General features: G+C 38.8%; 1 protein-coding gene and 1 long non-coding RNA gene across 3 annotated transcripts in view; one reads left to right on the top strand and one right to left on the bottom strand.

Moving 5' to 3' along the window:
* The first annotated feature begins 879 nt into the window (after positions 1-879).
* TTC39C (tetratricopeptide repeat domain 39C) overlaps positions 880-23,607 on the top strand; it is a 39,057-nt gene continuing 16,329 nt past the window's right edge. Inside the window, exons 1-6 of one of the 2 annotated variants that reach the window (XM_069779179.1) lie at positions 880-1,265; positions 12,015-12,063; positions 13,587-13,715; positions 14,707-14,821; positions 18,273-18,627; positions 19,987-20,155. In XM_069779179.1, the coding sequence (XP_069635280.1) occupies positions 1,120-1,265; positions 12,015-12,063; positions 13,587-13,715; positions 14,707-14,821; positions 18,273-18,627; positions 19,987-20,155 (963 nt within the window). In that variant the 5' untranslated portion in view covers positions 880-1,119. The remainder of the gene's footprint in view (positions 1,266-12,014; positions 12,064-13,586; positions 13,716-14,706; positions 14,822-18,272; positions 18,628-19,986; positions 20,156-23,607) is intronic. The other variant, XM_069779180.1, reaches the window with a different exon arrangement.
* On the bottom strand, positions 13,586-16,668 carry LOC138684729 (uncharacterized). Its single transcript, XR_011323987.1, has 2 exons — positions 15,403-16,668; positions 13,586-15,183 (listed from the first exon to the last, which is right to left on the bottom strand). It is a non-coding gene; the product is annotated as an uncharacterized lncRNA (long non-coding RNA).

Here is a 23,607-nt window from a genome sequence, read left to right on the forward strand (position 1 = left end):
GGAATGGATACATTTATGCAAGTGTACTTTCTCACCCACCCTGTGTTTGGAAACACCTGCCAGACTAGCCTGTATCTGAGGGAAACTTGCAATATACTGATTTTTGCTGTCAGCGTCGCAGGCAAATTCACATTGCTGCTAATGGAGGTAGGTGTCAAGAGTTAGGGAGTAAATTCCTAGAAACTCTACAGTAGTTTCCCAGACTTGCACTGGGGAGGTCACAAAGTCACCATTGTACAAACGAGGTACTTCAGTCTCCGTGCTAGTGACCTCGGCCACTGACTAAAATCACTTTAAAAAAAAATCACTTCCCTGGAAAGGGAAAGCTGCATTACCAAAGGAGGACTTCGTTACCTCACATCCGAGGCCCGGCTGCGGCCCCCAGCTCCGCATCCCGCCCGTGAGAAACCCCAGGGCTGTGGGGACCCCGCCTGGCGGGAGGGCAGCCCCCCACCCACCCACCCACCCGTGCTGCGCCCACCAGCGCGGCGAGGAGAGGCGTGCGGGTGGAGGGAAGACGCACCGAGGGGAAAAAACCTGAAGAGGGACAAACCAAGCAAGCTCCGCACACAAACTCCCTCCAAGCCGGGCATCAGCGCCTGCCTGCCTGCCTGCCTGCCTCCCGGGCTCGCCGTGCTTTCCTCGGTGCAGGGAGCCGGCGTCCCCGGGCACAGGACGGCCGAGGGCTCCGCGGCGGAGTGAACCCGCGCCACCGCCCACCCAAGCACCGCCGCCAGAGGAGCCGCCCGCGGCCGTTACACCCCCCAGCCCCTCGCCCGCTGGCCGCGCCGCCCGCTGCCGCGCATGCGCGGCCCCCTCGGCGCCTGCGCGCTGGGGAGCGAGGCGGGCGCCGCTGCTTTTGGAGGGCTTGCGGGCGCGAGGCGGCTGCCGCGTCGCCGCAGCGCGGGCGGGCGGTGGGGGGGGAGCGCGGCCCGGCCCGGCGGCGGGCACCGTGTTCGCGCCTCCGCGGGCACCGGGCGCCCCCGGCTGCTCCCTCCAGGCACGCCGAGGCAGCACCGAGCCGCCCGGGGAGGGGCGGCGGGCGGGTAGATACGTAGATAGATAAATAGGTGGGTAGGTAGGGGAGACCCGGCTGCGTCCTGCTGCCTCCTCATCGTCATGGCTGGCTCGGAGCAGCCGCCGCCGCGGCGGGAGGACGGGGAAGCCCCGCTGCCCATCGAGGACGCGGAGCTGGCGCTGGCCGGCATCAACATGCTGCTGAACAACGGCTTCCGCGAGTCCGACCAGCTCTTCAAGAAATACAGGTAACCCCCGGCGCCCCCTCCGCCGCCCGCTCCCCGGGCGCCTTCCGCCCAGCGCGGCCCCGGGCGCCCCCCTCCGCCCGGCGGCGGCGGCGGCCCGGCCTCCGCGCACCTGTCCCCGTCACCCACCTGCGCGGCCGCGCCGGCCCCGCTCTCCCCTCAGGCGGCCGCCCCCGGCGGGCGGTGAGCGGGCGGCGGGGCCGTGAGGCGCGGAGGGCCCCGCGCCCTGGGCAGGCGGGCTTGGCGCCGGCAGCCCGGCCCTGGCCCTGGCCCGGCTCCTCGGAGCGGGGCGGGTTGGCGCCCGCGGTTGCCGCCTCGGTCTGCGCTGTGGTGGGGAGGGGGCACGCGTGCTTCGCCCTCCTGGCGCTGGGTGAGAGGTTGCGGATCCGCTTCGCTCGCGGCGTCGCTGTGGGGCGGCGTGCGGCTGCGGAGGGTGCCTGTCGCCCTGCCGAGGGGGTGGGCAAGGGCCGGGCAGGGGTCGGCGGGTCCCTCGGTGACACTGGCTGCCTTTCGCTAACGTGTGTGAGTGAACACACACGTGGGCCTGGAGAGGTTTCCTGGGGAGTTTCGCTCCGATGCTCGTATGTGATCCGATGGTGGTTTAAGCCCACAAAACAGATAGCGACAAAAGGTCCTTGAGCGCTACTGGGATTATCTCCAGGCTGTGAGATTATGTTCATAATCCCCACATACATCATGTCTACTCAACGCACTTGACATGTGCGTTAAAGTAGTCATCCGGTAGGAATGGCATTAACACAGCTGTGTAAGTCAGTCTTAAAGAAAAGATTGCCTATACCTGTCTTTGCTTTTTGTCTGAGGACTAATGCATTCCACCCAAGCTTGAGCTGCTGTAATTGCGCATACGTTCTAAATAATTAATACGTACTATACTGCTGTTGTCTGTACAATTAAAAAAGACTTTGATTGACTTAAAATAGCACTTCATAGTGATGGTGTACTTATGTACTTAAATCTTATTTACAAAAAGGATGTTTGGAGGTAGAGTGGGGGGAGCGAGACAAATTAAGAAAACTCCCCTTAATAATAATGGAATAATAACTTCACTGTGTACCTGCCACAGTCTACTACGAAACATGTCATTCTGTCTTTAGTATATACTGCTGTGTTACATACGCAGTACTGTTGTGTGGAACTAACTGGAATATTGCAGGTGGCAAGTAAGGTCCCCACTGTGCATTCCTGACATGCATAACACGCAGCTCACATTCATATGAAGTTGCACCCTATGAGTTACTTATTTCTTGAGTTTGTTGGAGTCGTCAGTGTTCTAGGTATCTAAGGAACCTGTTGGTTTTGGTTGCTTGTTTTGGTATTGCATTTTTTTTTTTTTTAAGGTGGCAGTTAAGGAACACTTGATGAGGTTTCCTTTCCTCCACTTTTGGTTGTGTTGTGCTGTTGCTTTCTCTCAGTAGTGTGATCTGGAAGTAGTCTAGGAATTCTAATATGTGATGCTTCTTATGTTGTATGGTAGTGCTAGGGACTAAAATTATTGAGATTCCCATTTTCAGAATGCAGTTTAATCGTCTCTTGAAAGGGTGACTAATGATCTCTTTTGCAAATTGTTCTCTTGGTTATCTAGAAGGTTTATTACTAAGGATTTCTTAGATGCAGAAACTTATCTGGTTTTTTTCCAGGTGTGGGCTTTTCTTTGTTTTTTATGAAGAAGTGCCTTTTAAGTTCAGTGTACTATTTGATCTTGGCCTTTAAGCACTACCTGCAAGGAATAAATAAGAATTCCTTCATTAGATGAAGTGGTTTTATGATTCATGAATTGATAATCACTGCCTTAGTTTTTAAATGACTGTGAAAATCTCCAGCCCTGTCTACCTCATCCCCAAATTTGTAGCAGGGTTACACTTGCTGTGAACTAATAGACCTTTATTGAATTGCAAATTAGCTGTATGTTGAAACTTCGCATTAGACGTAGGAGAGAAGGTACAGCAAAGTATGCTTCCTATAAATTTGGATTTTGGTGAGGTTCACACCCCCACCCCCGCCCCCCCCCCCGCCCCCCAGCGGTTTTGGATTCTATACTTGTCCTGGATGCATTCTTCCTACAAGGACTTAAGTAATGCTGTTACGTGTTTCTTTGCATACAGTCTTAAATGAGTATATTTTTGTTGGTGTATGGTTGAAATTATGAAATAGAACCCATCCTAAATGGGACTGGTAAGCCAAATGAGCAGCTTTTGGGAGCTCTCCATAATTTAATATGGATGTTTGTAATTTGCAGCACTAGAGTTCAAAGATGTCTGGTGTAAATGCAGCTTTTTGAACTTGATGCGATTGTGTGTTGTCTGTATTTCAAGTAACCTTTCTTAAAAGAAAGTGTTAATTCTAGACTACTGCCTATGCTGATAGTTTAGCTTTGTTTCAGAAGCTTAACAGTTATCAGCTGAATCCTAGAAGTGAAGGGAGGAATGGAAATTTTTTTCTTATGGAAACTGTTTAAGAACCTATGAGACTATTTGGAAACTCAATTATTCAGCAAAACTTCAGTTTCATTAGCCACATCATTTAAACCACTTAAAACTGTTTCTTAGAAACTACTGGTTTTGCTTCTGCTTTTTATTACTTTAATTTTTTCTTCATTTGCCACCTGAAGGATCCTGTGAAAAATTTATTCAAATCAATATTGGTGTCTTTATGGGACAGTAGACAGCCTTGATGAGCCTCAGGACAGCTGCCATTCCAAAGCAAGCAGAACAAGCAGAATCTGTTTCTTTCTTTGCTATTCTGCATTTTTGCATCTTCCAGAAAGCTGGCTGATGAGCCCAAAATCAGTTATATTTGAAAGCTGGTCATAATGCAGTCCTTGCGGAAACCACGGTAGAAATGGCAGCTGTGTTTTGCATGTATAACCATACCAGTAAAGCCTTGTCTTTGAAGAGTGGTGGTACTTTGAAGTTATGGGCTATAGAACCATTGTTTCTGCGTTGGGCATGGGAGAATAGTACTTTGTCTTTTGGTGTTTAGAGCTCTTAGATATATATATTTAGAACCTGAAGAAGTCAGATGAACATGTCTGTTTTGTGTCAGATACAACATGTAGTTGGAACTGCATTGACTTACCACTATAAAGCAGTTAATGATTTGTCAGGTGTAGTTTGTGACTTGTTTTGCTTTAAATTGTGCTTGAGGGAAGATACCAGGGATTGAAAAATCATCTGCAAGTAGCATCAACATCTGCATATGCTTTTTCATAAGCTTATATTTTTTAAGAAATCCAGATGCTCCACCTGCTAGTGGTGACATTTTGAACATGAATCAAATACCAGTGGATGTAATATTTTCATAAATCTGCAACAGCCAGCACCGCTGTCTTTAATGGTTGTAGCTGTGTCAGGTTTCCACAGTGCTAACTCATATTTGAAACTGTCAGGTATCAATCTTTCTATTCAGCTTGAACAATGCTGACACCATCCCAGTTCTCATTGGTTTAAACTTTGAGTACCTATGAAAGCCGCAAGAGGTGTGGAGGCTAATCAAGGACATAGGCATTGGAGATGGAGCCCACAATCAGCCTGTTGGATGGTGTCATTTTGGGGAACCACGCTGACACTAGCAAGAAAGCTGGGATTGGAGTGTTCTTTTTCCCCTTCTAGCTTTGTGGATTACTAAACATTTAAGAAAAGAAGAAACTGTCAAAAGACCTTTTTTTTGCTGATTCTTCACTTCCTAAGAGCATTTGCAATTCAGAAATGATTTAAAAACTTCCTCCAGCTAAAAGGAGAGAAGACAGCATCAAATAAAATCAGGAGCTTTTTAGCTGAATGTTGACTCACAACACAAAGCATAAGATCAGGGATATTATCTTAGAAGAAATCCAACAATCTTCTATCTCCTACCAGGGAAATGTTTGACTCTGCATGAATGAATCTTACTTCTGGGAAGGCTTGATAAAGTTTTCAACTTGAATCTGAATGAAAAGAGAAGTGGTACAAGATGAATAAGTAAAATGTATATAATAAGGTCCTCTCCAAAGAAGAAAATGAAGATGATGTAGAGAAGATGTGTAAAGATTTAAAGAATGGGGCCAGTGTAGGAAAACATGCTGTACAACCTGCTAGGGTAAAGCAGAACATGGAGAAGAATGGAAAGTTGGAGCAAATGGAAAAGTGAGAAAAAAGCTTAGTATGGTTACTTTAAAAACCTGGAATTTTTAAAGTTAAGATGTGTTACAGTATACGTACTAATAGACATACAAACTTCAGTAACGGACCAGAAATTCCATTGTGGGTAGGTGTTTGAACCTAGTATTACCAATTTAAAACGGTGTCTGTGGCTCGAAATACTTTTGACCCAAATACAAGTTGAGACAAGGTGACATTAAGCCAGCATTGATCAGCAGGTAGATTATGGCCCATGTATGGGCAGTCTAACCACTGTTGAAATTCTTGTTTATGGAGCTCAGCAAAGGAACCTTAAGAACAAAAATAAAGGGATTTAGTAGATGTTTTGGTAGCTTCTCTAGATAAGGACAGCAGGGTGGGAACTGACGTGAATGAGTTGGGAGAAGGATGATGGCATCTTGATTGGCAGTGTGGGAATAAGCCATGAGTGCCCTGGTAGCAACCGTGTGCGCTTTTGTTTATTGCAGTGATAGGCAGAGAACAGCTGCTAGATGGGTGTATAGAAAGGAGACTTATGTATGAGGGAAGTGATTTTTAGCAGCAGTATTCTAAACGTGTAATAAATGTGTATCTTAGTGAGGTAAGATTTCATTGCTCAAGGCTAGGCAGAGCACGTTGTAGTAATAGTCATGCACATAAAACCAGCATCAGTTTTCCAGTTATGTGGCTAGATTAGAAAAACTTTGTGTTCTGCAGCTTAAATCTTCAAGACCTGGGTATGTAGAGATGATCACATTGAATGTGATGCTTAGTTTTGTGGCCTTCATGACAGAGACAGGTGTTGTTGCCAAAAGAAGTGGTAAAAAGGGTGGAGGGAGGTTGAGACATCCGTTTGGCATACAGAGCAAAATCTGGTGTCTAGAAGTCCAAGGGAAGATGACAGAAAGCTAAACAAAAATCTGAGTTTATAACTTGGAAGTTAGAAGTCAGATTTGGTGGAGGTGGCAGAAGTGTGATAGTAAGCAGATCTTATTTTAACACTGAAGAAGTTAACTCTGTGAAAGATACAGATATTGTAAAGACTTTTCACTCTTCCTAGTGTACCCATTCTTTGATCTCATATTTCTAGTAAATTATTTCAGGCTATTGTGATGGGATAGATAGGTTTTTGTTTTAATATACTTCAGGAGCTCAGAGATGTTAAGAAGTTATGTGATGTCAGTTAAGCTGCTATAGTTTGTCCTGGAAAGTAATTTTGGTCAGGTTAGTTGAACCTGTGGTGGAAAAAGATTTTGCAAAAGTCCATAATTCTTACGGATTAAGAGTGTGCGATTGGACAGTTAGTACAAATCAGCTAATATGTTATAACCAGCTTGTCTCTCAGCTTTGTAACTACTTTTCAAAGTAAAGGTGCAATTTAAAATGCTTCTCAATTCCCGGTGTTTTGATATTCTTGTGCATCTAACCCTAACAGCCTGAAGTTAGAGCAAAACAATCCCCCATTAGTTTGTGGAAGGACAGAACAAATCAGGTAAAAACTGGGTGGGACAGGGCCCCAGAATTACTCTTTTTATATTCCTGAATTTCTCTTTTGGTTGTGTATTTCTAGTGCAAATAGAAGTGTATGCTAAGAGCTCATTTAACAATTAAAACAAATTTGGGCTGATTGTTAAACATCAACTAAACCTAGATCTGACATTTGAAGTTCTTAATGTATCTTAATACTGTAATGCTTTTATGACACTTATATTTCCTTAGCTATTTCATATACCAATATTGGATGAGATGTGTACTTGTGTAAAGATCTGTCTTATGTTTGTAGTCTCACAAATAATTTTTGGAATATATTTTAGAATAATCTGTGATGGAATAATGACCAAAGGATTTGTATGTTGTTGCAGTAAATTTCTTACCTTTATATGTAGGTTATATGTATTTCTGCTTGTTTTAAAGTATTCAGTATCTGCTTCTATATTTATCTGTAAACTTAAATGAATTTTTAATTTTTCATTACACTTTACTCTCCCACTTTGGAGGAAAATAATTTGTTTTGTTTCAACTTCAGCATCACTATTAGTGTGATGATTCTTAGTGGACCATGGTTAAAGTAGCGGTGCCTAGGAAAGCAGGGAGGAAGTGTTGGTGGGTTAATTACATTACTTAAATTTAAACCTGAGCTAGGCTGTAGTAGCTCTAGAAATTGATGTATTTGGCAGCAAAATACTATGGCGGAAATGGCTGTTAAAAAAAAAAAAAAGAAAATGCTGATAAGTAATTGATTTTTCTTTTGATGTGCTTCAATTCTGATTTATTTTCTTATGGTAAAATTGGGCTGCATTATCTCAGCCTTATTAAACCAAGGCTTAAAACTCCTGAATGTTATCATCATATGTGAAAATGGGGCATGGCAAACACCTTTCTTGTGAAAGTGAATTAACATCTTAAAGGTATGCTATGAAATGAGGTGAATTAGTCAGGGTTTATTGGGAGAAGCAATGTCTGATATAACACCAGTTTATATACCTGGAAGAAAGTCTACTTCGGTGCTCTTGAGCTTATGACTTATGTTTAGTTATACATACCAACTGTATTGACATCTACAACCTACTGCGTATCTTGTAGAAATGGTGTTAATAGCACAGTTTCTTATAATGAAGAGATCTTCTGAGTCCTAGTTTGATAGGTGAGGTGCAAACAGTATTTTACAAAATATGTCTGGAGACTGAATTTTTCTTCATCTCTGAGCTAATTAAAAGTCTTGAGATTTTTCTTTACTTAATGGAGGTTATTGCTTCAAAGTAGTGAGGAAAACTTGGGTTGTTGCAGTGTCCCAGTGTTCATTTGTGTTCAGTTCCATAAATCCTGTCAACATCAATATGGCCATTGGTTTGCTGTTAGTAGTTTCTCAAGTGCTGCCTCATTTTTCTGTATCTTAACAACTTTTTGGAACTTGTCAAAAGATGTAAAATCGTGTCTGATGCTGAAGGTCACTTATAAGTAAGAGTTTGAGCCAAGGGTTATTTTCATGGAATTGTGCTTTGCTCAGAAACTTACTGTCATCATTACTCATGCCTTAGTGTTTACTGGGATAGTACTGTGCCATTGCAAACCTTTTCCCTAGCTCTTGAGGAAAAGATAACCCTAAACTGTTGAAGAATTTATCAATCAACATAATATTTGCAGAAACTGAGCACTAAACATGATTGTTGTTTAAAATGGATTTTAAATGCTGAAATTACCTTAAAAAGGATCTTGCATAAAGCTGCAACTATATAGTCTCTATCCAGTGACTTACATAGGCATGTGGTAGAAGCATTCCTTATTTTGTTTAGCGACGACACAAACTCTGTGTGAGGAGCTCCTGCAGTAGAGGTTTCATGTTTTGTTTGCCAAACTCCATGGTCTCAACGGAAGCATCTCCCAGGCATACTATAATATTATGCATTATGTTTTCTTGCTTCAGGGTCCTTATGTGTTACAGCCTGTATTGCTGTAATGGCAATGCTTTTTATAGATTGAGTGACTGAAAATTAAAGAGAATTAATCTGCAACATTTTACTTCATGTATTACAGCTAGTGATAATTTCAGAAGAGTGATGTGGCGCTCAAGTTTTTTGTTGTCCCCTCTGATCATGGGGGATGAATTGTAAACAAAGTGAGCTGTGAGTGTCAGAGTGCAAGTGGGCAAGCAGTTTTGAAAGATCAGTTGAAAATATAAATATTTTGGGGAAAAAAACTTCTCAGTTTTACTTGGACAAATATACATAAAAATACTTGGACAAATTTTCATTGCTTGCAGTAAGTGCTTCAGTGTCTTTAGTAATCTTGGAAGAGCAGTTGGCTCTCACCTGTAACTAGCTGCCTCATTTTTTAACATTGTATTAAAATTTACCAAAAAGAAATATAAAGGCTTTCAAAATGTGTATTTAAACATTGCTACACATACATATGCGCACACTTAACAGGCTTTTAAAATCCTGAAAAGAAAACCAAATTTTTAAAACTGTTTGAATAACATGCCTGAATTAGCATATATATTGAGCTGCTGAAACAGCATATATATGCTCTTTGATTCTCAACTGTATTCCTGTTTACTCAGTTTTAGTGGTTTCACTCCCAAACATGACCATTATTCAAGTTGCTCTATTTGAAAATATTGTTCCCATAGACAGGGAATCAGTTTACTGCTAAAGCTGATGTATTTTATTTTTTTTTAAAGCTTCAGTAACTATTTCTACAACAGGAGGATCTTTTTTTATAAATTCATAGAAAATGAAAAGTAGTCTAGAACTTAAAAATGTTTTCATATGCAACACTTTTACCATTTATTCTATAATTCCACAGTATTTGATTTGTATTTATGTTTTGCTGATAAAACTCGCATCTTTCTTGCCACGTCCTAAGGAATGCCTGGATGCTACTTTCTTCTGAAAGCCAAATGCATATGTTGCTAGCTTATTTGATTTGCTTATGCATGTTTCGGGGGGGGAGGGCGGAACACCTCAAAATTTTGGTCCTGTTGTGTGGAGTTTTAATAAGAGGGTAATACTTACCAAATTTACAAGTACATTTTTTACAGGTGTTCTGATGCTCGAATTTTAGTTACTCCATCGAAATAACTTTGGATCCATGTGTGGTAGTGACATAACATTGTCCGTGTGGATGGAAACTTAATATTCAGGAAATGAGTTCTAAGGATCATCTTGAGAAGTGCAGACCTAATTAACTATTACTTGTGTCATGTATTTTTATTTTTCTGGTTATAGTCAAACACTGTTGTGGTTGGCTACTTTTCATTCACTCTGATAAACAATCTTTCTCTGACAGTTTTCTGTTCTGAACGGCCTTCAGTATGAAAGATTGATTATCTAGAGATGCCTGCCCGGTTGCCTCCCCGGAACTGCTTTCTGTGTATGTAGATCAAAGGAAGTTAGAAAATGAAACATTTGGTTTATTTTTGAGCTTCCTGGAAAGTGTGATGTAAGTACAACTTTGTACATAAGGATATAAGCATAAAAATTTCTTGTGCTGATCTGTTCTGCAGCTTTAGATCCATTGGGTGTCGATAATGCAGTAGGTGTGACCTTGAAATGCATGGTGAAGGTTATGTGCTGTGGAGTATGGTGATAAGACTGGCTGCTGAATGGGTCCCACATGCCTCAGGGGTTGAAAAGTGGATTATGAGATAGCCATGTGCACTCTGCAGCAGGAGTTCATGCTGAAAGTGCCAGCTGCAGCAAGTATAACTTGTGTAGCTGATTGCTGCTGCTCTGTGTAACACAGCTGTTGGTAGAGAACAGTCCAGGTACTGAATAGCAGAGGCATTTACTGGCAGCTGTTCTTTGTTGGCCTGCCAACAAAGGGGAAAATACCTAACCTGTTTTTCTTTTGAAAAAATAATGAAAAATGTGGCAAGTTATGTTGATCTTACATTTATATGTACATCCAGAATTGAGCGATGTATATAAAAAGGGAAAGTTTTTCTAACTTGCTTTGTTTATCTTCCCTGTTTTTCTTTCTTTTTCTTCTTGTTCACATCCTTGCTTTTAGATATTTATGCTAAATCAAAAAGTGAGAAAAGGTGGTGGTGGGGAATAGATGGGTACCTTTTTAAAATTTATTTTAAAATAACAAACCCTTATATTTTAATATGGGTTTATTACTGGAAATTTGTGTTGTAATAAATGATATACTACTTTCTCCATGTTTTTCAAGTGCCTGTCCTATTTTAAAACTCTAATCTGATGCTTGCAGAGTTAAGCTGGAAACAGCATAAGTATTATACTATAGCAACATATGTACCTGTAGCATAAATGTTACCTCTTCTTAAATCCTGGAAGTCAGTGTTTTTATATAACCTGGCAACCCACTGCTGAACAGTGTGGATCAGTAGTACTGCTGAGATCCTGAAATTTTATTTGTTTTTAAGTGCCTTCTGTTTGACATTACTGGAGCCTCATGGTCTGTGTGACTACGGTAGTCCTGAACCTTGAAACCTGTCCCGTATATTACTAAGATTTTGCTTGCCTGCATTTTTTTGATCTTGCAGTTAACTTTGCCCTTTTGGAATACCCCTGCAAACAGAGTAGGTGAAGCATCTTAAAATTTTTCCACATGGTATAGTAAGATATGTATCCTGGACTTGAAACAAAGCAGCTATAAAACCATAAGCCTTGTAAGAGCTTTGTATTTCCAACAACTTATGTTATGTGGCATATGCATGTTTTTTTAAAATTCAGGTAGATTAACTTAAATTTATGGGAACAGGGAGAAGTGGAATCTCTTAATAGAACCAGTTAACATTTGTCTGCTAGGTCAAAATTGTAGTGATGGATCACAAGAGAAGAGTAGAATTAGCAGACTTTTAATTTTCTTCTCCTCTTCTCTTACTTTTTTTTGACCTGCACTGAATGTATTTTGATGGCAGTGGTTTCTCTTAAATTATTTTAAGATATATGCAGCTTAGTAAAACTGATGAAGCTTTTGGCTTTCTGTTTCCCTTATATCTTGCAGAATGATATGTTTGTTTGTAGCTTGATACAAAACCACCATGATTTATTTACAGATGTATAAGTTAAAATCAAGAAATGCAATATTATTTTTTATGATAGGAAATAGGTGCAAAAATAGTAACAACATTTTGTTTTCTTTACAGAAACCATAGTCCATTAATGAGTTTTGGAGCCAGTTTTGTCAGTTTTTTGGTGAGTAGACAAGAGCAGAGACTATACATCTCTTTCTCTTGTGGTTAATGTTTGTATGTACACGCATGTGTTCATAAAGTTGGATACTCTAATTTGTTTCTTTTTATGAGACTTAATTTTTTTCAAATTTTTAGAGTAAATGTAGCTAGAAAACAAGTCATGTTATATAAAACTTGTTTACTCATGTGGTTTAAATAGAAAGTAAAGGTTCTGTGATTCAGCTTCTCAAATGTATGAAATATTTATGTGTTCCATTAAAAAAGCCATAATAAAACCATCTCTTAAATGAGTAGTAGAGGTATTATTAAAATAACACTCATAAATACCATCTTCTTGATAGCTTTTGGTATTGGAAATTTCTCCGTCCACACTGCTGGGGGAAAGTTGTTAATTCAATCCATTCACATTGCTTCCTTTTTGAATATATGAGAACTGAGAATATTGACTGACTGAAGAGTTGTAATGAGCAAGTTAGGTCTGTTAAATGCCTCCTTTTTTTTTTAATGTATTAAAGGTGAGAATATCTTATATAAAAACTGAGCAGGTGTATTAGAAAATGTTTGGATCTTGTTTTTTAGACTGTCCTTATTCTGACTTTGCTGCTTAATCTTAGATCGCACCAGAAATTATCTATGGTAATACTCTTTTTAAAAACAGAATTTATTACAATATGCCAGAAATAGATAAGTTGTAAATGAAATTAATTTGAATTATCTCTAGTGTCTGTAGACTATGCAATATGGAAAAATATATTGGTTAGGAAATCTCCTGGGGCATATGCTTGCTTTTAAGTCAGTGCAGAGGAGAAAGGAAAGAGGGAGAATCTCTCAGGCTTGCTTATCTGAATTGATGTGCTGAACCAGTGTAACATCACAGTGCAGCATCAGTGGATCTTGAAAATATCTTGCTTAGCTACTGTTCTAAACATAGCAGCAGCACTTTGTGTGCCTGTGTCATTCAGAGCTTTTGTTTAATAAAGCATCAAGAAAAGAAGTTACTTGTCCTGAAATTCTTTCTAAATTGGTTCAGCAGTAGTTGGATGCATTTTTTTTCTTCCTATATATGTAGGAATTGTGGTTATTTTGAAAAATGCAATAGCTGTTATTTGTTATTGACTTTGGAGGCCTGCTATTTATATGGATGAATTATATAAAAGCAGTATCTGCACAGATGTGAATAATGTCATACATAACAATAACTGAAAATTAATTTATATGAATTCTTCTTCCCCTTAACGTAATGTGAAAGCGCATTCAGTTTGACTGCATATGAAGCTTTAAGACAAAGGGTTAGGACTTAGTATGTTCTGATTTGTCTTGAAATTTTGGTAAAGCACTCTCAAATCTCTAGCTTGGTGTTTCTGTGTAGAAGTATGTGTACTGATGTGTGTGTGTATTAATACTTTTTTTTTTAAAGTAAATTTTATTGCCAAGTCTTTATGAAAACTTTTACTATCCCATAGCTTTTGTAGAAATAAAAATATTTGTGATTTTCATCATTCAAATCTGTTTGTGTTTTGGTAGAATGCCATGATGACATTTGAAGAAGAGAAAATGCAGCTGGCGTGTGATGACTTAAAGGCTACAGAGAAACTTTGTGAAAGTGAAGAAGCTGGAGTTATAGAAACAATCAAGAATAAAATTAAAAAGAATGTAAGAATATTATTTGTAAAATATGGGATTGTATATTCAATAAATATTTCTGGAAACTTCCTTTCTGTCACCTTTGTGTTTTGAATAGGTGATTTTTCATATGTGAAGAGCAGTTGAGATTAATAATAAGTTTAGAAATTAAGTCAAATGTTCTGCTTGGACTTCCTAATTATAAAATACTCAAGAGTCAGGTAATTCCTCTTCTAAAGCAGCAGGTTGTATTGATGTTAGCAATTACTTTCTTAAGGCCTCAAATTAGTGATCTACTAAAATTATTTCAGGAAGCTTGTAGCCTGTCTAATTCAAGCTAACTTTAATTCATACATGCTCTCATAATATTCAAAAGTTGTGATGTTGAGGCTGCATAGTGCTGTGTGCCAGGCATTCCTAGGGAATTTTCCTTCCTGTTTTAGGTGTTTCATTCTAAATAATGAAGGAAGAATAAAGCATGCAGATTGAGAACTAGTTAAAGTAGTAGTATAGAAATGTCCAGTGAGTGACGTGCCTAGTGTGACATAGCAGATCTACAGCAGCAGAAGAAGCTATTTCTCTTCAATATTTAGTTTACTTGGTGAAAAGTATTGAATCTTACATACTTAACTCTGCTCTTCAGAGGCACTGTATTTTCCCTGCCACTTTTCATATACCCTTGTCTGGGCTCTTCCTATCTAACACCTTTTAGTTGTATGTCTGATGCATTTAGTAGTAATTAAATGAAATTTAAATCTGTTCTGAGTATTTGTAGAATCTTAAGAAAAATAGTTGATAGTATATGTGTAAGATTTCCCTGTTTATTTAGTAGGATGTTACTTGATGACCTGTCAAAGAAATTTTAGCATAGTTTTGCACTTCAAAATGCTGAGTCAATTTAGTAGCAATACTACCACTTGCAGTTAATTTTGGATTTTTTTAAGTTGTCAGATTTAGACTAGTATTCTGTATTATTTTTGTTAACATTTTTCTGTGTTCTCTGTTTGTATATTCCAAACAGGTTGATGGACGAAAATCCACTCTATCCATGATAGATCGTCTACAAAGACAAATAATTGTAGCAGACTGTCAAGTCTACTTGGCTGTGCTCTCATTTGTAAAACAAGAGTTATCAGGTGTGCTGTGGCTTTAATGTTTAGATATATTTTTTGCATGATATCCTTTTAATAAAGCTTGATCATAAAGTGGCAATGTGACTATCAGTAAAGATGATTGTTTTGTAAGAAAGAGCACAGTTCCATTTGAAACATTCCAAGATTGGTACACTAGCAGAGGTATTGTTCTAACTTTGTGTAGGTAGTAGTATCATAAAATAAGATGACTTGGATTGCTACAGATTACAGCTTTCTGCTTTTTTCATACCAATAATCATATTCAACTGTTTCCTGTTAGATAGGTTGGAATCCTTTGCTTGTTCCCATAGAGGCATTTGAGGAGTTGGTACGAAGATGGGTAGCATCCGTGTGCTTCGTGTGGCCTGCAAGATAAAAGAGGCTGTTAAGTCCAGGCCACCAGGAAAATCCTAATGTCCCATATGCATTATGTTCATCACAGCTCAGGGAGGTGACAGACTGCCAGTGAAAGTAATTTTAAATCAAGTGTGTTGAAGATGGAACTGCCAAATCAGTTCTTCTCTGGTCACCAAAGTGCATCCTTGCATGCCAGAAAGGTTCATCCTGTCCTATTGAATACAAACCTACTCATCTCGGCTGCAAAGCTGTTTCTAATGTTCTCTTGCATTCCTGGATCTCTTGCATAATCTTAAAACATGCCTTCATCCGTGAGTTTATAGAAAATATGGTCAAGGTCATATACACAAAGTGAGCGTATTCCCAGGTTCCTACGAAATCAATGAAGACCAAGAGATGGCAGTCAGACTAGATTATCATTGAAAACCCTGCTGATCAGGTGAAAGTAATCAGGGAAGTAACATTTGGATTATTTAAAATAACACTTAAGATTTCAGTGAAGGACATAATGCTTTCGTTTCTTCCAAGCCATGGCATCAAGAATGTGTTTGGTTCTAGGTAGCAGAAATTCAGGTGGTATTTCTGTCTGCTGTGTGTGTAGTACTGCAGAAAGGTTTTCTCAGTATTTTTGATGCAGTTCTGGGGTTTTGTTTGTGGGGTCCCCCCCCCCCCCCGAAGCTTTTATTCTTATTTCAGTATGTATTCTACAGCTGCATAACTAGGTTGGATGCTGTAACTGAGAGTGGTGTCTGTTCCCTTTCTCTGCTGCTCAGAGAAGTGAAGTGGGTAGCAGAGTACTGCAGAAGATGCAGTATATTTGGCTTACTCTACTGAGTAAAAAATTTACTTGCAATCTTTAGTTAAAATTCCAAGCGGTTAAATGCCACCTCAGTGACTGCTAGTTGCTGCTGTTGCTGAACTGTTAGATCCATTATTTCAGTTTTTTGAGTATATTATCTTTCTGATTATGTATAAACATCTTTTGTTTTTATCATGTTTCTGTACAGAAATAGCAGCAGATTATTGAAATGAGTGTAATTTTGTTTTTATAAAAAGCATTCTTCAGAGGCAGACAATTATTTCTGATGAGTGGGTGGGTGAAAAATTTCTTGTGTTTTTATTCCTGGAACAGTTTGACAAGAAGCATATGATGACATGCAAGCTGCTTTCTCATATGCCTAACACATTTTAGATTTTCTTTTCCACCCTCATGGATGTATTACAAATAGTTTCATCAAAGTTAGTAACGCAGCAACTTATATTAGCTTCCTACAGCAATATTGAACTACCTTTTCGTGATATTTATCACTGCTGTCATGGTCTGACTACTTTCAGAAGTTCATGCTGGGAAATCAGCTCAGTGATTGGGCTTGATTTAATTTTTATGTTTAAAAAGTCAGAAATTTATTATTTTAATTTGTCAGATTGTTTTATCTTAGTATAGGGTTATGCTGTGTTAGTGAACTGTTAATGACAGCACACTGATGGAAGTAAAGCCTTTTTTTCCACATCATATCCTTTCCATTTGATGCATGCATCAGAATACAGCAGTTAGCTATTAGCAGAAACACTATCTGTAGGATAAGTGAAAACCCCACGTTTTCTTAATATTTGTCTGCTGCATTGCTATGCATAATTGTATGAGCATCCATCTTGTGGTGAACCACGTAACTTTTAAAATATTCTGTGCAGCCAAAAAGTGACCTAGTTGCTTAAAATCGAAGTAACGTTAGTCTTGTAATGCAGCTGAACCATGTCAGGGGTTTACATTTTTTATTATAACACTTTAATATGGAACTCAAGATAGAGAATTAATTTTTTTAATACTTTAAGTTCATGTTGACAGAACCGTCTGTCACAGCTGTGAATACAAATTTTGCAGTCTTTCTCAGTGTGATTTCTTAAGACTCTCAGACTAGCTTCATCCCCTCTTCATACAAGAATCCAAAAAGAGGTAGCCTAGTCTGTGATGGTACTTTCTCTAGAAATGTTTTTTGGTGATAGGAGGGATTTTGTCAAAGATGTCAAAGGCTTATAAAGAGTGGTTTGGTATTAATAGCATTTTCCTTTTCTTTGACACACCCCACCTGTTATGATCTAATTCTGGCATCAGTTATAACACTGATCTCTCCAAATTTGGTGATATCTGTTTAGAACACTGCTGCTATAACCATGCTTTTATTTTCTTTCATTTTTAGTTAACTCCTTTGTCACTGCAGTTCCTAACTCTCAGGGCTCTATCACAGACAAAATGCTGGTGTCTGCTTTCACAATTAACGTGTACAAGTATATTCTGTGTGTGTTTTCCATTTACCACTTATCATTATCCAGGGATGTGCTATAACCCAAGATGAATGCCATGTAAATAGGCAAATTGGACATCTTCATCTTTTGGTGTCATGCCTTTCTCTGCCTTCCTGTAAAGAGGGTAGTTCTTCCATTCTCAACTGAGAATGCTCAAGACCAGATTTTTAGGGCAATTTAGATACCCAGCTTGTATTTGAAACTGAGGAAGTTAAGTAACCAAAAAATGTTTTAAAACCATAAAATTTATGTATTTTATTTTTTTTCTATGATTTTTTTCTTAATTATAAGGCACTGCATTCATATGAGGGGCAGGGAAATGGTGGTGTTGAAAATCTTATTATCTAACCCAAAGGAAGTGGTTTTCTTAGTATTTTTCCATCAATGGTCTTTTAACATCATTTGAGCTTAAGAGGTGTAATCTCTTCTTTTGAGTTTTGCTTCTCTCTGTTTGCCAGGCAGCCATTTTATCTCCACTCTATAGTGGAGCAGAATCCAGGATTAAGTACTTTGATTTCTCTGTTTCTTTCCAACAGTTTTATTGCTACATAGCTGAAAGGAAGTCCCTTTGTATTGCGTGCTGTTTTAAAGTCTCTGGTTGAAAAGCACATAAGTTTGTAATGCCCAGTAAGAAAGACCTCTTTGAGAGGACAGTAGCTATTACAAAATCATTTATACAATAAGTTAATGCAAATAGAGAGAGCATCCTATGATTTGTGAAATAGCATTTACTACTTACTATGTTCCACTTCTGAAATGTGTCCTTGAAATATTTCTTTTCCTTGATTTTTAGCATACATAAAAGGTGGGTGGATACTCCGAAAAGCCTGGAAAATTTACAATAAGTGCTATACGGACATTAATACACTTCAGGAAATATATCAGAAGAAAACAACTCAGGAATCCTTGACTTCTGATGCTGCAAATGATAATCATATTGCTGCAGAAGGTGTAACGGAGGATTCGCTAAACAGACTGAAAGGTGCTGTTAGCTTTGGATATGGACTTTTTCATCTTTGCATATCCATGGTGCCCCCAAACCTGCTCAAAATCATCAACCTGCTGGGTTTTCCTGGAGACCGCCTACAGGGGCTTTCTTCACTGATGTATGCAAGTGAAAGTAAGGACATGAAGGCCCCTTTAGCTACGTGAGTAGCTATATTGAAATGCTTTGGTAGATAACTTAGTACTAAAAGTAAGTAACTGGAAAAAAGTGAAAACCAAAAAGTCATGTTGCTTTAAAGGAAACAACAGCAGGTAAAATAAACTTGTAGTTTGTTGTTTAACATGCCATGGTTTAGTAAATTCATCACTTACACTAGTATATGAGATCTCTCTGCTGTTACGTTATTTACATGTATTTGGGGTGTGTGTCAGTAATTTGCTGTATTCTTCAGTACCTGCTATTCTAATATCTAGTAGTTTATATGCCAGCAGAGTAAATAAAAGCACCCCCTGAAGGCTGAATAAATTTACCTGAGTTACATTCTCTGCTATGGAGGGCATACTATTTTGTACAAGTCATTGATCTTACTTAGCTATATATCCTTACTATTAGACAAAGATCTTTTCCAGTTTACTTTTAATTTTAGCATCTGAGTAAAATGGGATGTTCCCTTATAGTCTTTTTAGAGAGGTATTTTTTGTGTAGTCTTTTTCCCAAGCCTTCATACTGCATTCAGGTCTTTTTATGAGGTGAAGGGTTAGCCACACCTAATTTAAAATGCCCTCATAAATGGGTTTATTATTCTATAATCTCCAAATTAATGCTTTTATTACTGGACCTACTGCAGGTACCACCAGATGTCACTTTTGAAACATTGACAGCAGAGCTAATGTCTCCTTCTGCTTGAGGAGAAGAATTGGATTTCTGATTGGTTAAAAAAGCTTAAGATTAAATGTTCCTGTTGATTTGTTCTTTCTCCTTTCTGGGGAAGAAAAATGGTGGGTTTAGGGTGTTTCTTCCTTCAGATGGTCTTGGAAAGCTTTGTGCTCTGCCCTTGTTTCCAGGAGCAATGTAGGTCATGTAGATGTCTGCCCTTCCCAACACCGGATGTATTTCTTTTTCGACATTGATTTCAAGTGTGTCTGCTATGTGTTTAGTTTTGTTGTTGGTTTTGTTTGTTGGTTTTGTTTGTTAGTTTTGGTTGTTTCCCTGCCCACCCCACCCACCCTCCTGCCAATGAACAATTTGTTTTCAAGTTTTCCTGTGGGTTTTTCTTTTTTAAAATCTACAGAGTTCTAAAGGCTCAACTGCTTTGATGCTATGAGCTTGATTGTTAGTTTACCTTTGGGTAACGTGCACTGAATTGTATGTTCAGGTGCAGTTTAGAAGTACATTGATGTATGGCAATAGTATTGTGTTTGTTTCAAAGCCAGGTTGTATAAGAAGAGATTCATATCTTTGTTTGTCTTTCAGAATCATTTAAAAATTTGCCTGTGTAGAATGTTATCCTTAAATTTCTGTTTATGAGCTGTAATCCTTTCTACTCTTATGTTTCTTTTAGATTAGCTCTGTTGTGGTACCACACAGTTGTTCGTCCCTTTTTTGCCCTTGATGGCAGCGATAACAAGGCAGGATTGAAAGAGGCAAAAGAAATTCTTGCAAAAAAAGAATCTGCTTATCCAAATTCTTCTCTGTTCATGTTCTTCAAGGGAAGGATACAGCGATTAGAGGTATTTCATGTTTTCATCCTTTTGACTGATTTTCCTCCCCACCCTTTGTTGTATTATGTTTTCCTGATGTGAATGAACTGTGCAAGCTTCAGCAAATTGTGACTAAAGATATAGATACTTGGAAAGATAAGTAAGAAGAAAGGATTAACTCCTTCCTAGTTTCAAGTTCACGTGCCAAACCTGCTCTTCCACTACTTCTATCTGAATTATTCAAATAGCACTTTGAAATTCTTTTTCAGCTACTTCATACATTTGTAGCTCTATGCTAAAAGGAAGTGCTTTTGGTCACTCATGAGTTTCTTGTGGTATAAATAGCTATTTCAGTTTTGCTTGTCAAGCTAAAATCTGAGTATTAGCTGCTGAGTACATAGCATTTATCTTCCCCTTTTCATTTTATGCATAGTTCATATATAGCTAGTTCTCTGCAATAATTTCCCTCAAATAACTGCTTTTGCTTTTAAGAGGTCAAACCAGGATGTTTTCTGTTGCTAAGGGTGAGCTCTGATCCAAGCAGAAATGTATTCACTTAAAATGTGTTTGTGAATGCTGTTGCAGAGTGTTATTCAAACACTGCAGCAAAGTTGTGGGTTTTGGCTGAATTATTCTTTAAGAATCTGTGATAATACATGATGGTGGTGAGTACTTTAAACTACTCAACTCCTAGCTGCTCCTTTTATCAGACCAGAATATTTCCAGAGCAATTACAAGAAAACCCAACACAAAGGCACAAACCCAGAATATTCAAACCCTTCATCTCAACATCATAATTACAAGAGCTAATCCAGGTCTTAATATTGGTGGTCACTCTTTGCTAGGGTTTGCAGTTAACTCTCTCAAATACAGCTTAATGTTTTGAGCGAGGTAGTAACAGAACAGAGGGGCAGGCTTCAGTGGCCTGTCAGATTTTGCAGGCATATTCTTGCAGGGGATTTGGATGTTGTTGTTTGGGTTTTTTTGCTGTCTTTCTGAAAGCAACAGTGCTGCTGGGGAATTACACTGTCGCAAGCAAGCGGTCAGTATTTGGGAAGTATTGCTGTTTTCTGAGTGGGAAAGATTTTAATGGTCTTTGTTCAATTATATGCATATTGCATTCTTATGGTAAAAATCAAATTTGTTAGGAATAGCTACACAATGAATGCAAGTGCAGTTAAAAATGTAAATATGTTGATTGCTGGAGTATGACTTGGTATTTGGAACTCTTCCCTCCACCCCCCACTGCCACGTTTAGTATAATAATTAAAATTTAACTTATTCCTCTGACCTTCAGGGCAAGCTAGGGAAAAAGCGTAAACATAAGTTGTCAGTAAACTGAGTATATGTTCCTATGTGTAAATACAGAGGATAGGTTTGGGATGAGTGTCAGTTTTCTGTAGTCAGTCCCCTTCTGGAATACAGTTGTGTTTCAAAGGAGAGTTCTTAATATGTTATCTTGTAGTATTTGTGCATTTAAATGATGCAGTATATAGATATCGAAGTTTAGCTCCAAGTGAAACAGTTTGTGCCAGAGACAGCATGGCCATGTTAACGAAGTTAGTTAGCTTAGGCAGGCAGAATGCTGTGCATTGTGCTATGTAGCCTACCCTTAGTCAGCAGAAAGCTTATTGGTTGCTAACAGGAATTAAAATGTCCCTCTGTTATTCAGGTATTTGTTTGCATGAGAGCTTTTCCATTCAGCAGCCTCCCCCCTCCCCTACTGCTTTGTTCTACGTGGTACTGTATCACTGAGTCTTTGCTGTGTCTAAATGTTTTGGTTAAATGTCTTGGGCTCTTCTGTAGACTCTGTTAGGAATTTACAAGCTTAATTTGCTCAAATGTTGTTGACATAATAATGAAGGCAGATATGTGACTGGTGGCAATGGCAAGGGGAGCTGCACTGGATTTCTGCACAATACACTTGTGGTTGCACGTGTGTCAAATCTGGGCATTGGTCTTACAGCATCCATTTTGAACCAGGAGTGCACATATACTCTTAGATTACAGACTAATACGCTGAGTCATAACTTCCGCCTCATCTCCATCTTCTTGCAAAGCCTGGGAAGTGCTTATATGGCCTTCCTTGAAATTTTTAATACACAGGTAGGTTTAAATTCTTTCCACTAGGCGTGGGAATATTATTTTCAGATGGTTTACCGAAATTGCGAAGTCTGTGCTTTAACCTACATGCACTTCAAAGTATACCCTGAGCTGAAGCTTATATATTTTGTAGTCTTTAACATCTATCATCTTTTAACAGTTCTGTGATAAAATTAAATTGTAATAGGTGAAAGGCAGCTTAGGTGTTGTTATACAGAAGAGCTTGTGTGTTCTGGAAGTAAAATCAGTAATGATCATTGTAGGCTTTGTATTAGAGCCTAGCACTCAATCCACTGGATTTTTTTATAGCCTTTGATACTGCATACGTTTTGTATTACTTTCAGCTGATGGTATATTCAGCTTCCATTAGCAAGTCTCCACACACCTATATACCTGTATGTGTGTATTTTTTCTTTTCTATAGAGAAGAGAAACAGTAAGGAGCATAGTTCAGCTGTGGACACCTGGAGGCAGGGAAACTGTTCAAAAGGCAGAAGTAGTAATGCAAGACTGGACAGTGAGACACAAATCTGACAAAGGAGAAAATTGCCAAGGAAGGCAGTGGAGGAGAAAGGAAGATTTCACAGTGACAGTGCTATGAAAGACAAATGAAGAACATGTGACTGTATAATGCTTTGTGCGCCAAAAAGCTTGTATGAATATTAGTCAATAAAAGCCTTCACAGACTTTGGTTTTCTAAGAAGTAGCCTTACAAGTACTACAAATGTGGACCAAATTATCTTTCAGCTTTTATCCCAGATTCACATTTTTGAGAAATGAAGTCTGAAAGCGTTTGGAGACCATTAAATGAATGAGTTAAGGGAAAGGAGAGGAGGATGATCTGGGAAGGATGGAAAGAAAGTGCACCAGGAAGTTAAAGGTTGCACTGACAGGCTGATCAAATGTCTCTTTGAAAAAAAAGAGTAGGTTAAGAGACTGCGCATTAAAAGTAGCATTTTTCCTGACTTTTACATAATTCACTTAAGACTGTTTTTATGGACATAACTATTGCTGTGCTTGACTTGTGATTGTATGGTATGTATTCCAGCCTCACAAGTATTTCTTTGTGAATGTTTGACTATTTCTATCTTTTGAAATACTTTCCGTTAAAGCTGATAATGATTTTTCATGGAAGCTTAAGCTACTGAAAACAAGCGAGAATAATGTTTTATACTTGTGCCTAAAGGGTACTTAAAAATGTAATTAGTATTAATAGCTGCTGAAACTCACTGGTCTGAAATGCAGAGTTCCCGGCTGTATACCCTTGGGCCTTTCTTATTACTGTGAAAATATTGTTGTGCCATCCATTTGCTAAATGTGTATTGTCTAATATTATAATTATGTTAATAAATACCAATTTACTTTTGAAATTGTGACTTA

Source organism: Haliaeetus albicilla, chromosome 3, assembly GCF_947461875.1.
Source record: "Haliaeetus albicilla chromosome 3, bHalAlb1.1, whole genome shotgun sequence".
Taxonomy (NCBI): domain Eukaryota; kingdom Metazoa; phylum Chordata; class Aves; order Accipitriformes; family Accipitridae; genus Haliaeetus; species Haliaeetus albicilla.